The sequence below is a fragment of the Hydra viridissima genome, unplaced genomic scaffold (assembly GCF_058129835.1).
Source record: "Hydra viridissima isolate aposymbiotic clone 2 unplaced genomic scaffold, HvirCarnegie_v1 scaffold_2, whole genome shotgun sequence".
Classification (NCBI taxonomy): domain Eukaryota; kingdom Metazoa; phylum Cnidaria; class Hydrozoa; order Anthoathecata; family Hydridae; genus Hydra; species Hydra viridissima.
Window position 1 is genome coordinate 5,452,971 of NW_028324301.1, and position 15,889 is coordinate 5,468,859.

The 15,889-nt window shown below is 28.9% G+C and overlaps 1 protein-coding gene across 4 annotated transcripts; it reads right to left on the reverse strand.

Moving 5' to 3' along the window:
* Positions 1-942: 942 nt before the first annotated feature.
* On the reverse strand, positions 943-15,863 carry LOC145193246 (muskelin-like). Of its 4 annotated transcripts, none has more exons than XR_016449423.1 (27): positions 15,684-15,863; positions 15,474-15,587; positions 15,288-15,357; positions 15,038-15,180; positions 14,851-14,939; positions 14,572-14,681; positions 14,278-14,415; positions 14,132-14,180; positions 13,923-13,997; positions 13,060-13,241; positions 12,733-12,846; positions 12,503-12,601; positions 12,335-12,413; positions 12,148-12,234; positions 11,991-12,063; positions 11,238-11,296; positions 10,969-11,039; positions 9,899-9,966; positions 9,699-9,778; positions 9,511-9,622; positions 9,150-9,227; positions 9,008-9,069; positions 1,731-1,782; positions 1,603-1,653; positions 1,430-1,496; positions 1,305-1,339; positions 943-1,217 (listed from the first exon to the last, which is right to left on the reverse strand). XR_016449423.1 is itself a non-coding variant. In XM_090077110.1 (27 exons), the coding sequence occupies exons 2-27, from the start codon at positions 15,557-15,559 to the stop codon at positions 1,137-1,139; spliced, it is 2,190 nt and encodes a 729-aa protein (XP_089933236.1). In that variant the 5' UTR covers positions 15,560-15,587; positions 15,684-15,863; the 3' UTR covers positions 943-1,136. The 4 variants fall into 4 exon arrangements, 2 of the variants coding, with proteins under 2 accessions (XP_089933236.1, XP_089933237.1); XR_016449424.1 differs by having other exon boundaries at positions 15,474-15,599; positions 15,684-15,798; XM_090077110.1 differs by having other exon boundaries at positions 12,355-12,413.
* Between the last annotated feature and the right edge of the window lie 26 nt (positions 15,864-15,889).

Genomic DNA, 15,889 nt, shown 5'->3' on the forward strand with positions numbered 1-15,889 from the left:
CCTACTTACCCATACCAAAGTAAGTGGAGAGAAATAATCGACTTCAGAGCCTATACCATAGGCTATGGCCGCAACAAAAAACGGTTGTTTATATGACCATATATATTGAACTGATGTTGATAATATTAGTACTACCGACGAAACCTTTTTGGATTAAAACTTATGTCAATGTTTCGTGTATGATAGGTTAACTTTTTTGAGTTAATATTTCGTGAATGATTGGTTCTCTTTGCCACCTGCTAGGCCGGATAGGATTAGAATACAAAGTGCATAACGTTCCTCTAAGCTCTGTTATTTTGGCAAATATATATATATATATATATATATATATATATATATATATATATATATATATATATATAAACTTGTTCTTATTATATAGGAAAACAAAATAAGACTGATTTATTTAGATATTTAAGTATATATTTTGTTTAGAAGTTTGCTTATGAATGTAGTGGTTACTAAACATCAGATTTGACATTATCACTTGATTAAGATTATTTACAAATGCAAATAAGCATGTGTCACCATTACACCGCATATGGGATAACACTGACAAGTTAATAAACACAAATTCAAGTGAATTTCATTCAATCAGGCTGATATCATAAATAATGTAGGAGATCGAGTTCTAAGGTGTGCACAGTAATCTAAATAGTTAGTGATATTTGGAAATAATTTACTTCAGAGTTTTTATTAAAACGTGTCAAAGTTACCTCACTCTTTTTTTAACAATTGTAATGAAGAGGAATGGAATTTGCAAAATGTTTAATTTAGTTTGGTAGTTTGGTGGACATTTTTTTTCAGTTTGTGATATCCATATGCATTTTTTTTCAAGCGAAAGCTAAACTCATTAGTTACAAACACAGGTGCAATGATGTAAAATTTACATAACATTTTTAAAGTTTAAAAAATTGTCACTTATACAAATAAATAAACAGGTACAACCAGAAAGCTTTTTTATGCTTATATAGCTAGCATTACATTTAAAGCACTCACAAAATTCTCAACATAAACCTTTTTTTATAACAAGTTATAAGATGCCGCTGCAACCGCTTTGCTTGATCAAAGTTATGTAGAAGCCATTTTACATGTTTCAAAAAGTTATAATTATTTTTTTCAAAACCATATTCAACTTAAAGTACGATGAAATCGGTTATAGTACCACAAGGTTGAGTCATGTGCGACGGGAAATATGTGGTCAATTCATCGAATACCTGTTACAGCAAATATTTCTACTATTAGTATTATTTTTTTTAGCAACAAATCAAAATTCGAATCAATTAGTGTCAATAACCTTTTACCTTGGTTCTAGCTTGATATATCTGTGAAGGACCGTCTTAAAGCAATGAGAAATTCATAAGTAACATGTAACTGATGCAATTAACTTAGAACTTTTCAAAAATTGTAAAAGAATTATAATGACAACCTGAACTGATGTTACACGAAGATGGCGACGACGTTTGTGCAAACAGTACAGAAATTAACGATTCAAACTAGAGTAAAGAATATTTGTCACTTTCTTTTTAAAAAATATATTTAAAAAAAAAAAAAAAAAAAAAAAAAGGTTTTTTAAAACTTCTGAAAATGAAAAAAGCAAACCATCTCTCTTTCACATTCATTTGAGTGATCAATCACTGTAGAAACTTCTTCCTATTAAAAACACACATCTTTGTTCATTTTTAAGCAACAATTTTTTAAACTTTCCTCTATATAAATTTGGAAAATACCTGCAAGTAAGTGAGAGCTTGTAATGGGTCCTCCTCTGACATCTCTTGAAATCTATAAAAGAACTAAAGTGACAGGAATTTTTGCAGCTATTAACATGATATACATCGTCTTCCAAAATTAAGCGTTGTATAATAAATTTGAGAAAGGTTTCTAATGGTAGCATGAAAAATAGAAATGCTGACTTTCATACTTCTAGTTTTTTAACTTTAACTCTATTTTTTTTCCTACTGATGCATCGACTGGTGCGAAATCGAAAACACCGGGAGTTGCGTCGGGCCTCGGAAAATAGTTTTCCAAAACCGACTAGAAGTCGGTTTTTTTCTTTTGAATCCTAATACATGTAGAAAACAAAAGGTCTTTTTAAAAGTGTGTTTGCTTAGGCGATTTCACTTGACAATACCACCAAGCGATGCAATTTAGATGAACCATTTGGATTGATTCTGTTTAAATGCCCAAAAATTAGGAAATTTTCCATCCAATCTCAATGGAGATACTGAGTTACCTGGTAAAGTTCTAAGGTTTAACTTTGGTATCAAAGCTTGAAAATTGGAACTTTCTAGTTTTTAATTCCGTAATAGTTACTGCGATTAATGGCGACTTTTTTAAACATTAAACGATTCCAAAAAGCTTACTTGAATTTAATGATTCTAAAAAGATTAATATTTATTCCCTTTTATAATAATTGAATACCATTACTGTTGTTTTTATCGAGACTCGAACTGTCATGATGCCAGTTACAGAACGGATAACGAGTTTTCGGGGATTGCAAAAAGTAATTCTTGAACAGGCAACCGATAATATTTCGGTTTCGATTTCTCATCTGTTATTCCTAACTCCATCGGTTATGATTTCAGTTACTCAGTTTAATGGGTATTTACAGATTCTATCATCAATCGGATTCGGGTCCCGATGATATTCCCTAGCAGATAGATAACATGGTAGAGAGGATTCAGCAATATTACTCTAGTCTGTAAGTTTCGATAAACAGGTTGCTTTCATGATGATGTTATGAGAGTCTTTTGAACCTTGAAAAATTAGCAAATTAAAATGGATCATATTCATCTTAATTTAATTATTTTATTAACGGCTTCTCTTTCTTTCTCTTCAATCTGATTGTAGAGTATAATTTTCAGAACAGACTCTGGGTGAGGGTACCAAACTAAGGTTGAGCTTTATAGAAAAATTACCAGTAAATCGGTAAAATTGTTTTACCAATTCACCAGTAAAATGATTTCAACAAATTTCTGAAAATTTTGATTTTTTTAATAATGCTCAAAAATGTTTGAAAATGTTAGTTTCTGTTGTTTTTTGTTTTTTTTTCAATCATTGGTTAAGCTATATCAAAAGTGTTTGATTAACCAATGATTGAAAAAAAACAGAAACTGATTCTGTTGTTTTAGTTTTGCCTATAACAATATAAACAATATTATATATATCACGTTTAAGTTTTAATATTTTCATTTTGGGTTCCTTTGAAGATCACGGGGAGTAAAGATGGTAATAATTGTTAAAAAATATATTGGCAAGGATTCTGCAATGTTTTTTTGAAAAATCAAAAAGCTGTTAGATAAGCTAACACGACAGACACATTTATAAAGATGGTGAAATAAAATATACAAATAAAATATCTAATGGCAGATGTTATCACCAGGCAAAGTTAACCCGCCATGATTAATCTCTCTGATATATTCTCCAAATTGGTCAAAACAAAATGATGTATCTTCAACTAGAGGATCTTCTCTACTGACATAGCGAGCAATATAAACCAAAGACATTTTAATTTCTTTAAACAAATCGCTTTCAATAACAAGAAGATTATGAAAAACATTCAACAAAATATCATCTTGCATTACGTAATTACATTTGTCACACAAATGACTTGATGAAACTTCTAAATCATTAGCTATGATACTAATATTTAAGCAAAGTTTTTTTTTTTTTATGTCAACTTTTTGCAATATTTGTTGAACATTTATAAAATAGGCACCTGATTCTTGTCAAAGTTTTCTAAATGCTTTCTCAATAGGGTCACTAGCAAAATGTCCAAGACAAACATACTTATGACTTGTAATTAGTAAATGTTTCATTAGTTCAAGCAATCCATGACACATATGGTAAAAAGCACGAGAAGTATCTTTGGTTAAATTTTTTATTCTTTGATCTTGTATTTCAGGTGCCCTTTTTTCGACCATACCAGCCACATTTAAAAGAAAGTTCAACCATTCATCATTGTTTGATGAAAAAACAGCACGATTTCCATCTCTAGTACAAATGTTTTCATAAAGTCCTTTAACCTTAACAATTTTAAAAAAATTGATAAAAATAGATAAAAAAACTGTAGTGTCATCAACATTTTTTATGGATGAATGAGTTTTTAAAGCAGCTACAGTCTCATCACAAAATACTCTTAAACAAGTTGACGCATTTTGACGTTCGATTGGTTTAGGAAAAATTGCAGTTTCTTTTAGTTTAGACAGTTTTACAATAGCATCTTTTTCAAATTAAAAAATTTTAAGATCTAATCATTTTGCAGTTCTTGAAACACATTGATAAGTAAAAAATAGTTCTTGGCATTTCTCTGTGAGCCAATTATTGTGAATAGATTTTATTAAATGAATAAAATCATAAAGAAGAAAAATATTATCATTAGTGCACCGAGTATTACGGAGATTAAACATTCCAAAAATATTTTTATTTACTTTATTATTGTCGCAAAGAATAGCAACAACAGAACCACCACAATTTTTTATTGTTTCAATTAATTGCATTGTTTGATCATACTGAAACTTAGCATCTAAACCTGTTACTGGTAATGGTTTATACAAAAACTGTTTTCCATCAAACAAAGAACAAATCATTAAACCCAAAACTGTTTTTGCCAATTCATTTTGGGAGTTGAGAGATTTAACAAAAATGTTACCTCCTTGATATGTTAAATGTGGTTTAACATAAATTTCATCAGAAATAGAACATTTGTCAGAATATAACTTTAAAAAATCATCTTCTCCAACATTTCTAACTTTCTATGTCAATTTTGTCATTAGTGATATACTTGGTAGTTCATAGTCATCACTTAATCAAGAATAAAGAGTTCTTGACAATGAAAAATACTCAAATGCCCTGGCAACCATATCAGAAGAATATTTCTTTCACCAATAAGCACTAAGGAGTTCAGACTTAACATCTGTTCAATGATAATACATTTTTTGTGATCAATTGGTAAAGAATTCAGATAGTGTATTGCAGCATGGAGACAACTAATACAGTCAATAGTATTTATATGATTGTAAGAAAGAGGTTTTATGGTGCACTTAATAATACAGTGGTAGCTATCAAAGGATAAATCATTTTTTATCTTTAAAATAAACTTTGAAACACCCAAGTTGTCTAATGTATCAGCAGATTGAAGATGTAAACAGTTTTCATAGATATTTGGTACTGTTGGAAAAGAAAAAAATATAGGTTTAGACATTATTTTTTTACACAAATCATCGAAGGATGAAATTTTGTCAGCTTTTACAAAACCCTCAATTTCATCAGGCACAATACTTCTAAAAGATGGCAATGATTTACTTGTTGGTCTTGGTGGTGCCTGTGGAGTTGGAATTTGACTTGAATTAACACAAGAAAATACAGATGGTGGATGTTTTGGTCTTAACTTTCCGTAAACTAAAAACTTTTTTTCATAGTTTTTTAGGCCATGGTCTTCACAAATAAAAGTATATGGGCCATCTGGAATATTATCTCAAAGTATAGCACTTTTTCGTCCATCTTTTTTGTTCATCCAGATTTTTTTCATTTGGAAGGCGAAAAACTTTCACAGACTTTGTAACATCGTAGTTACCTCTGCATCCTGAGATACAACACTTAAAAACCATATTTTATAAATCTAACTATTTAGATCTAAAAATAAAGTAAATTTAATGCACATACAATATAATTGAAATTCATTGCATATCAAATTGAAAGACCACGTCCTTTTCCTTGATTGCGCCATATTACAAATTATTAAAAGAAAAACTTGCCTATAGTTTTCTTTAAAGCCGTACGTTTACTCGGCCTGTCGCTATAGTTAGGCCATGCTTAGAGACTATCCTCCAACAAGTGTAGAGTCTGCGCGAGCCTTCTCTGTTGCTGGATTATTTATGACAAAAATTCGATTCAGATTGTGACTACGCTTTATTTCTTCAATTTTTTTCATTAAAAAGTAAATCTCTAAACTAAACATGTTGTGTTTGATTTACATATTACTGTATTTTATGGGTTTTTGTTTCTAAGCATTTTTTATCTTTTTTTTATCGGTTTTACCACTGTTTACCGATAAATTATGAACTTTTTTACCACTTTACCGGTAAATTTAAAACTCAGTAAAAGCTCAACCCTATACCATTCTAAAAATAGCTAAAGTAATGTTAACAAACTCTTGAGTTTTATTTTTTTATTAATTGCATCTGATTAAGTTGATAGGTCCCTCCACCCAAATAAGACATGTACCAGAAAAAACCTGCGCGGACATTATAAAGGATATTTATTTAACTATTGTATTTTAATATTGAATGTTTTATATATTTTCAAAGTACATACATTAATATTATTAAATTTCACTTAAGAAAGTCTGTGAAGTTTTGTACGAGAGAACACACACACTTTGCGTTTTACACTCGGCTGGACTTTCTTGGTAGCTCTAATCCATTTATTTTTGAAGCCTTAAATGTTTTTGGCTTCTTTTACATTGAACCTTAGTTTTCCTTTGACAAGAGCCCAATATCTTTCGATAGGACGTAGTTCTGGGCAATTTGGTGTTTTGCAGTGTTTTTCAACGAAATCTACTTTATGTTCCCTAAGCCAGTTTAAAGTTGTCCCAGAGTAGTGACATGATGCTAAATCAGGCCAAAATAACGGGTTACCCCTGTGTGTTCTTAAAAATGGTAAAAGACGTTTCTTAAGGCATTCTTTTATGTATATTTTTATGTTAATTTTTCCCGTAGTCACAAAACAGGAGCTTCTTTCACCACATTCACAAATTGCTTGCCAAACTAAGAATTTTTTAGCGAATTTTTGCAATCCAATGCATTTATAATTGGAATTCAGTTTCTTGCGAATAATTGCTGAATAATATTGGTGTCCTGGAAGAGATCGGAAATATGCAGCGCAATAGGTTTCATCGTCAATAATCAAACATGACTTTTTAGCACATAATTTTTTATAGAACAGCTTTGAAAATTGAATTGTGACATTTTCTTGGTTTTCTTCACGACAAGGAACTTTTTTCTTTTTATAAGATTTATAGCCACAATTTCTCTTTTCTCTTTGTATAGTGAAAGCACTTGTCTTAAATTTATTCGCTAAAGTTCTAGCAGAAATCTCCGGTTTTCTGTCTAAGGCATCTTTCACTTTTTTACCAAGATCTCGTCTAACAAAACATTTTTTTCTTCCACTTCTTGATTTTCTTTTAATTGATTGTGTCCTTACATCATTTCACAACGCTCTGCACTGTTCTCAAAGTAATCTGCAGCTCTTTAGAAATTGTTTTGTTTGATACACCAGGATTTTCAACAAGAAAATGCTAAGTTTTTTCTCGCTTCTTATCTTGATTTGATGACGTTTCAATGAAAACTAATTGTTTTAATAACAGAGTTGTTTAAATTTTGAATAACGTTAATACAATGACATTTTAAAACAATGAGCTATTTAAAATGATGCACGGTTTCCGTAAACACCACATCAGAACACGCGCAGATTTTTTCTGGTACATGTCTTAGACATAGAAAAAGACTTTAATTTCATCTTTTCTACCGTGAAAAAGAATACAACTCAATTTCATTTTCATGTTTTTATGTCAACTCTTTTCTAATTTTTTCTTGTGTTCTCTTAATTTTGTTTTGATCAATGATAAAACCCCTTTTGTGATAATATTCGTATCAATGAGAGCAGCAGTAGCTAATTCAAAAATGTAGCTGTAGCAAGCTTAAAAAGCTCGCTACAGCTACATTTTTTATATCCATCGTTTCATTCATTTTAAACTTTAGATATTTATTCGTTTTTTGACAAAAATTAATGTAGAATAAAAACTTTAAATCAAACAAAAAAATGTATTTAATAAGAATTGTTTAGAACTTCCAATATTTTTTATTCAATATGCTCTCCTTCAATCACATCTTCAAGTCGATCTTTGAACCTGCAATACCTTATCCCACTTCTTCTTGATAGGAGCCTTTACGGAGTTGACACTGTTGTGGGGACGTTGACGAGCCCTCGACTCTACATACGCCCAGATTGAATAATCAGGAGGTAACAAATCTGGAGATCCAAGACCAGTGTTTTGACCAGTGTTTGGCAGGTTCTACTAGAGCCACCTCTGTGTCTTCTGGGGTGTATGTGGAAGTACTCCATCCTGCTGGAACACAAATTGTCATCTGGAGAGTAGTGGACATCAATCCAGGGCTTGACATGGTTCTCCAGGATTTGAATGTACTCATTGGTGTTGACTCTCTGACCAGATTTGATGAAGACTGGAGGCATTTTGAGACCATTAGAACAAATCAGGCTGAACATAACTGAGGCCGGATGTTTGATTTTGAATATATACTTTACATGCTCTGGGACTGCCTGGATTGGTCGATGACTAATAAAATGATTGGTTCTGCTGTTTGAGACAGAATTAACAGTAAACAATTTCTGGCCATTTCTTCATTAAACGTATTAGATTCCGAGAAATTCAACTGCTTTGATCAACTGAGCAGTTCGAACTGATCTCTTCAAACCACTGCCAGACTTCTTGTTAACACGACCAGTCATTTGAAAACTTTAATCAGTGTAGACAACACTCAGAGACTTTGGGCGTGGTGCTATTCATAGCAAGTTCATTAAATGGGCTTATTTTTACTACTCATCTTCATTTTTGGGTTGTTTTTTCATCTGCTTTTATTTTAAAAGATTTTTGCATCAACAATAACAGACGACATACGCAAAAACAATAACGGAACATTTATTTTCAAATCACCGAATTTTTTATGAAATTTGCGGTCACATACGGTACAAAAAGCAGTATTAGCTTTTAAATAATATTTTTCTACATGATAACAGTGGGCCAAACAGTGGAAATTATTTTAAAAATATATTGCGACCAAACTAAACCTATATTACACTGCTAAAAGATAAATTTTCAACTCAGAAAAAAAAAAATAATTCGATAACATTCAAGAAGTAGGTTCAAAATATATAAGATTATATTGCATTATTTTAAATCCTTGAAATTGAAACTAATGTAAAATACCTTAGCTTTCGAATGATGAAGCTGCAGTAACGAAGAAGATCCTCAATTGTTGAACGCTCTAGCTGGTGGTGTAGAAAAAATAACTATTTACAGTTATTGAATGAAAAATAGAGCTTGCATATAAAAATAAATCAAATCATACCTTTAACATCCAAAAATCATCTAATCTCATTTTCAATGATGCGGAGTGACCTGGGTTTCCGCCAAACAGGAAATGGACCTTAAGGTAATAAAAAAAAACACGACTTTTAAATTAAAAAAAACATTTCAGAAAGCAAGGTGTTTTTCTTAAATATTTGACAGTAAGAGTTCAAAACTGCACAAAATTAATGGAATGAAATCTAGCTTTTTAACTGTAAAATATTTAACAGTTGATGGGAAAATATAATCGATTCTTATCGAGTTTGAAATTTGAAAGATGTTTTCCAAATATAACTTCTCTTTTATGTAAATCTCATTAATTGTTGCTCAAATCTCATGGCTACTGCATATACATTACTTGCCTTATTTATGGAATCATAAACTAGTTGATGTGCAAAACGTGGTCGTGGTTCGATTTTGGTCATCTTTTTCCAGCACAACTTGTCAATATTTTCATTTTTGTATACACATGTCCTACAATCCAAAGAGTTTGAATAAGTTAAAGAAATTTAAAACAGATTCTGAAAACTTCATTTTTATTGAAACAAACCATTTCTTATGGCTAATATTGTAAACCCAAAAAGAATTCCGAATGCTATCCTCTTTGTTTTCACCCTCACGATTTGATCCCTAGAAATTTAAACTACGAAAGTTTATGAACTTAACATAGAAATAGAATTCTGAAATGCTTATATAAAAAATATTGCACATAAAAGATATACTTCATAACTTGGTTATGGTCACACCTACCGATAAAACATAAATTTCACCCAACTTTGAATCAATGTTTGAGCGTTGTGTAAAACCCACTGATGGTACTAAATGAAATTAATTAATTTGGAGATTTTATTTCAGCAAGTCAAATTTTTATTTGTAAAGAATTTGACAAAATTGCATTTTCTAACTGAACACAAAATGGCAAAAAAAGAAATTTAGAGATACAAAGTTACAGATAGGTATTAGAGATACAACTAATAATTAATATGCTACTATTATTACCATTGTTTTTTTTATACAATTATAATATTAATAGCATGTCAATTGCTATTTGTATATAAATTACTAGAAAAAAACAAAAGTGAGTACGATATAATAATAAAAATATCCATGTTAACAAAAGAATAATAATAGTAATTATAATATACAATATTAAATGAAAATAATATTATTAAAGCAATAGTTGTAATAATATTATGCAGCTATGACTTATGAATAAACACTCAAACTTAAAAGAAATTTTAACAAAAGAACATTTGAAGAGAATTCTTTTATTAATTTTAAACATCGCAGAAATTTAAATACCACAGAAATAAAAAGGTAGCAAGAATAGAAGTTTTAAAAAAAAGATGAAAAAAAAAAAAATTTTTTTAGTAGAACTTTACTACTTAAAAAAAGCCATACTTGCTAAAAACTTCATGAAAAGCCATGCTTGCTAAAAACTTCATGAAAAAAGCCATACTTGCTAAAAACTTCATGAAAAGGCAGCACTTTTTTTGTGTAAAAAAAGTTGTTCAGATTAAAATCCATGTAAAGTTTAATTAAATCACTCTTGTAAAAAGTTCAAAAACCTTATTTTGAAAAGACTTTAAAAATCCTTTTATATCAAACTATTGTAATTTTTTGAAGCTATTTTCAAGATACCCATGTCTGAAAGTTGTATGCTCAATCAAATATCAAAATGCAAAAAAAAAAAAAGCAGAAAAGGAAAGGATTCTCATAAGCATTGAGCACATGTTGATGTTTTTCAATACATACTAAGAATTACAAAGATTCTTCTTTGGAAATTAAGGCTGTATGGTTTAAACATTTAAAAAACTTACAGAGTTTATTGTCTGCCAGTGCAACTAATACTGTAATTTCACCAGTATCAATGTTGTATGAGAAGAAATCGCTGAGAAAAAAAAAAATACAAATGCTCTAAACAATAGAATTTCACTATAAATTGTTTTTAAATGTAAGTTTTAAATGAAAAAATAAAATTTAAATTTTTAACATAATTGAAAAATTACTCTTGATTTACTTAATTACCCCTGATTACTCCTATTTTCCTGTTATATTATATTACTCCTATTACTCCTGAATTACTCACTTAACACTTTCCCTGTTTCTCCCTCGTTGGCCTGCAAATACATATAACAATCTCCTTTCCTATTGAAAATTAAAACACTATATAATAATTTTAAGCAATCAAACATTAACAAAAAATGCATTTACAAATATTTATAAGTGTTTAAATATGCATGCAGTTGTACAGTCTTCCTATACTATTTAGTTTTTTGGTAATACCAAAATTGTTCCACGCCATGAAAGAATAAATTAGAATAAAACTCAGAATAAATTACTATAAGTTAAACACATAAAAAATATTTGCCATTTGCTAATTTTAAAAATTTTAACTATAGAAAGGCCAGAATGTTAAATAATCCATTAGCCTGTAAGGCTTTACTAAACAAAATTAATCATTTGCTATCTGGAAACCATTATGAAAATAAAAAGAAACAGGATTTCATTTTGCTTGCATAACTTTGAAAGTGAAAAAAAAAATTCTGAAATGTTATCACAATATCAACGATGAAATGTGCTAATTGTTGTGTGAATTGTGTATAATAATTCTTACATAACTAATTAATTGTGACTTATATCACAGTTAAATATAATTATCACATTTGAAAAATAATTACAGAACAGAGTTCCTGTTAGTGCAAAATATACATAAAAAGTTCCTAAACATTAATTAATGTAATTATCAAAATCGAGCCTTCAAAAACTAAAATGCTCTCACAGTCCTCTTCAATATGAAGACAAACGTTCTTTTATAACCTTCTTCATCATAAAAACAAACCTGATCAATGAGCATAGAATGACCGCTTCTAGAAAGTATTTGATCATTAGATGGAGCGCAATTACAATCGTCCCTAATAGAAAATAAATTTTCAAAAGATTGTATTCAATTAAAGAATGAATTTTCATATATTAAAGTTCATACTGAAATTACTTACTTCAACTTCACCCAAACATTAGTTTGGGTATAATAAGCGAACAGACCACTGAATAACGGTTCTGTTGACTGATCATCATTTAAGATCCTTTAAAGGAGAGAGCTTTAAAAGTTAAATTTAGTCTCAAGAATAAAATCTGCTCTAAAAGACTAACTTATTAGAATAAAATCTGCAAAAGAAGACTAACAGATCAGAATAAAAGAATACGTTGTTAGAATTCTCCCGCCAAACACAAAGATCTTTTCTGTAACAGCATCATATTGCATCTAAATATCAGTTTAAAAGAAATAATTTAAATGAACATAACTAAAAAACATTTGAAGTTAAACAAATAATATGATCATTTTTTACAAACCTGATGATCAAAAATAAGGCTTGGACCTCCTTCAGAGGATGTATCTGATGAAACATTTTCCCAAATACCTGTTTCCAGTCCATATCTGAAGAAATCACTCTACCAAAATATTTTTGAGAGATTTATTTTGAAAAGGAAAATATGTATAATTTTACCTTTAGAATATAAAAAAAAAATACAAAAGAGTATAAAAAAATATACAAAATTGTATACAAATACAATATCCTAACCTTAACAGCAAGTTTTGATCTTTCTTGAGTATCAAGATAACGACCAAGTATGTAAAGATGTCTTCGCTTTGTATCAAGACAAATTTTATGACAAGATCTGGCAGCAGGACCTCCCTATTTATGATTTTGTGTAGCATAATAAAATTATCATTTTAAATCAAACAATCTGTAACCAAATTACATTGTCATATGTAACATTTTATGTATATATGTAGATATATATGCATAACATTTACGTAACAAACAACCTAGGTAGCAGAGTCTTATAAACAGTATGTACAAATGGTGTATGATAAACAAAGCTTTGTTTTTGGAAAAAATTCTCACATCTGCTTCAATATTTTCTGATATACAATGCCAATGACTACTGCTGATATTATAAACCCAAAAATCTGAAAGATCTTTTGTTCCATCCCAGCCTCCTATTAAAAATATGAGCTGTTTTTCTTCATCAATACACATTTGATGTCCACCTCTCATTCCAGGCTGTTCACAAACTTCGATGCCATCTAAGTTTAAGTTAAAATAAAAACATTTTTAAAAAATAAAGAACAATTTAAAACACAACAACTAAATAAACTTTGAAACTAGGGGTGCAGTTACAGTAAATAACTAGAACTAATGGGGCCTGGAAATCCTCTGAAAAACTGTTAAGCAAAAGTTTTTCAACAAATGTGGTTTATTTACTTCAGTATTTACTTAAGTTTTAGAAGTTAACTCTAATTTTGATCAAAGTGATGCTTTTCCTCCCCCTTTCAAGAGAAAAAATCTAGGATATAAATTACACAATGATCAGCAAAACAAGTCTTCTGTCTTTTGCTAATCAATTATTGATTGAAAATAATGATTGATTTTCATCATTTTCATTAATAATTTACTGTGTTAGTTTTACTAAAACACAAGAAGTTCAAAATAAAATCTTTTAAATTAAAAATATTACAAATTTTGAAAATTATTTACAACTGTTATAACATATATAGCACACATTGTATTGGTTTAAAAATACTATGCTTAAATTTAAAGCAAACTTTATAAAAGCTGTGTAAATGATTTTTTCTTCAATGAAATATTTGAAACAAAATGTTAAACAGCAAAACATAGACTGCACTTTATATCATAATACAACATGCATAGCGTATAGACTAATATAAAGCAACACTTCTTCTCAGAATTTTTAAACAATAGCTAACCTCTATTGAGAGATTTCAATGGTGTCCATCTTGGCTGATAAGATTGCATACAAATATACTCATTGAATAAAAAAGCTAAAATTTTAATAAAATAAAAAATTTTAAGTTCTGTTTCAACTTTATAAAAAACCCTTTTTTAAAAAAAAAAAAAAACAAGAATGAAAAAAAAAGAAAGAATTTTTGGTTTCAGTTTAACAAATTTTAATTACCAGATTTTTTAATAATTCCTTCAGCTTCCTCAAAATTACCATCCTTGACCTAAAAAAAATTGATAAATAGTTCAAATAAATAATAAAATTTTAAATCAGATTAAGATTTAGTTAGTTTTTTAAAACTGAAGTTTAGTAATACATACCAGACTGGTATGTAAGTTTGTGAGAACAGGACTTTCCAAAGATACTTTTGTTTCATTTTTCAAAGCATTAAATGCTTCTGTGTAGTTCTTCTGACGAAAATATTTTAAACAAAGACGTATGGCTTCTTGTTCCCGATACTAATAAATTTTAAACAAAAATCACAACAATCAAACAACAAATAGATGAGTAAAAGTTTACTTATATGCATGCTTTTACTGTAAACAATAAAAGTTTGTTAAAGTAAATCAAAAAAATCATTAACTAAATGAAGCAAAAGAAAAGAAGTCACACACATTGTTAAACCACTTTAAAGAAGGTTGAACAAGTTTAGGATCATCAATTCCAGACAGCCTAATATGCCATATACTAAAATTAAAACTGGGACCCCATGAGGCAACGGGTACTAAAAATACAAATGTTTTTTTTCAAATATTTATTAATGAATTCAAACAGTATTGTAGTTTAAATAACCACAGTATATTAGAAAGACATGCAAAATTCCTTGTTATAACTGAACACCTTTTAAAACATTTGCTGCAAAAGTGAATAGAAAGAAAAATAAAAGCTCTTGCCAACTTTGATGTATCCACAAACAAATTTCTTTCCTTGGAGCTCGTGCTTCAAAGAAAAAGTTTCTTTCTTATTGTCGTTCTTCAACCCACTGTATAATAATAAAGTAATTTATAAGTACGCATTAAATGGAAAAGAAAAAATACATTAATTTTTAGGGTAACAAACCATAAAAATTAAGCAATATACCTTGTTAAAAGATGTACTTGATGATCAGGACTTGCACCACCTGTTATAGTGAATTTTTGTAAGTTGCAAACATGTGTTTTTTCATATTTCCCAAATGTGATTGTAGTAACAATAGCTGGATGCAGAAGTCTCAATATAATATACTATAAGCATAACACAAAGTACACATGGATTTGTATTATAAGTTTAGTTATTGTAAGTCTATAAATCATGACCACTTTGTTAAATATACAGTAACAATGTACCTTACCTGGGGAGGATAGTTGCTGTCGGAAGACCATCGTGATGATTGATCATTAGGATAATCATTTTTAATATTTCTGGAAATAATTCTTAATATCATAAAATTGAAAAAAATTTTAATCTAAAATTAATTTTTATAAAACTGAAAAAAAGAACAAATGACCCAAAGAAAAGCATATCATAAGAGAAATACCGAGGATGATAATTGGATGAATAAGAAGACCAACTATGAATAACATAATCTAAGTCATGTTCAAGATTTTCCTCTCTCAAGTCCATCGTTCACTAAATAACTTCTTCATCTGCTCTATAAAAATATCTTAGATAAAAATTATACTTATTAAATCATAGTATTTTAAAATAAACAGAACAATATTTTAAAAAAGCTTTGATAAAGACTTACTATTTTACAATAATACCAGGATTCTTTTTCCTTTTATTTTGCATTTATAAAATCTGTAATTATTTAAAAAAATGTGTAACTAATAAAAAATATAGAACATATGAAGTTAAAAAAAATAAAAATAAAAACATAGAACAATGAAGAATTTATTAACCAAATAGTTTTGTAGTTCTTATTTTTAGTAAGCTTAAAAAATAAGAGCAATG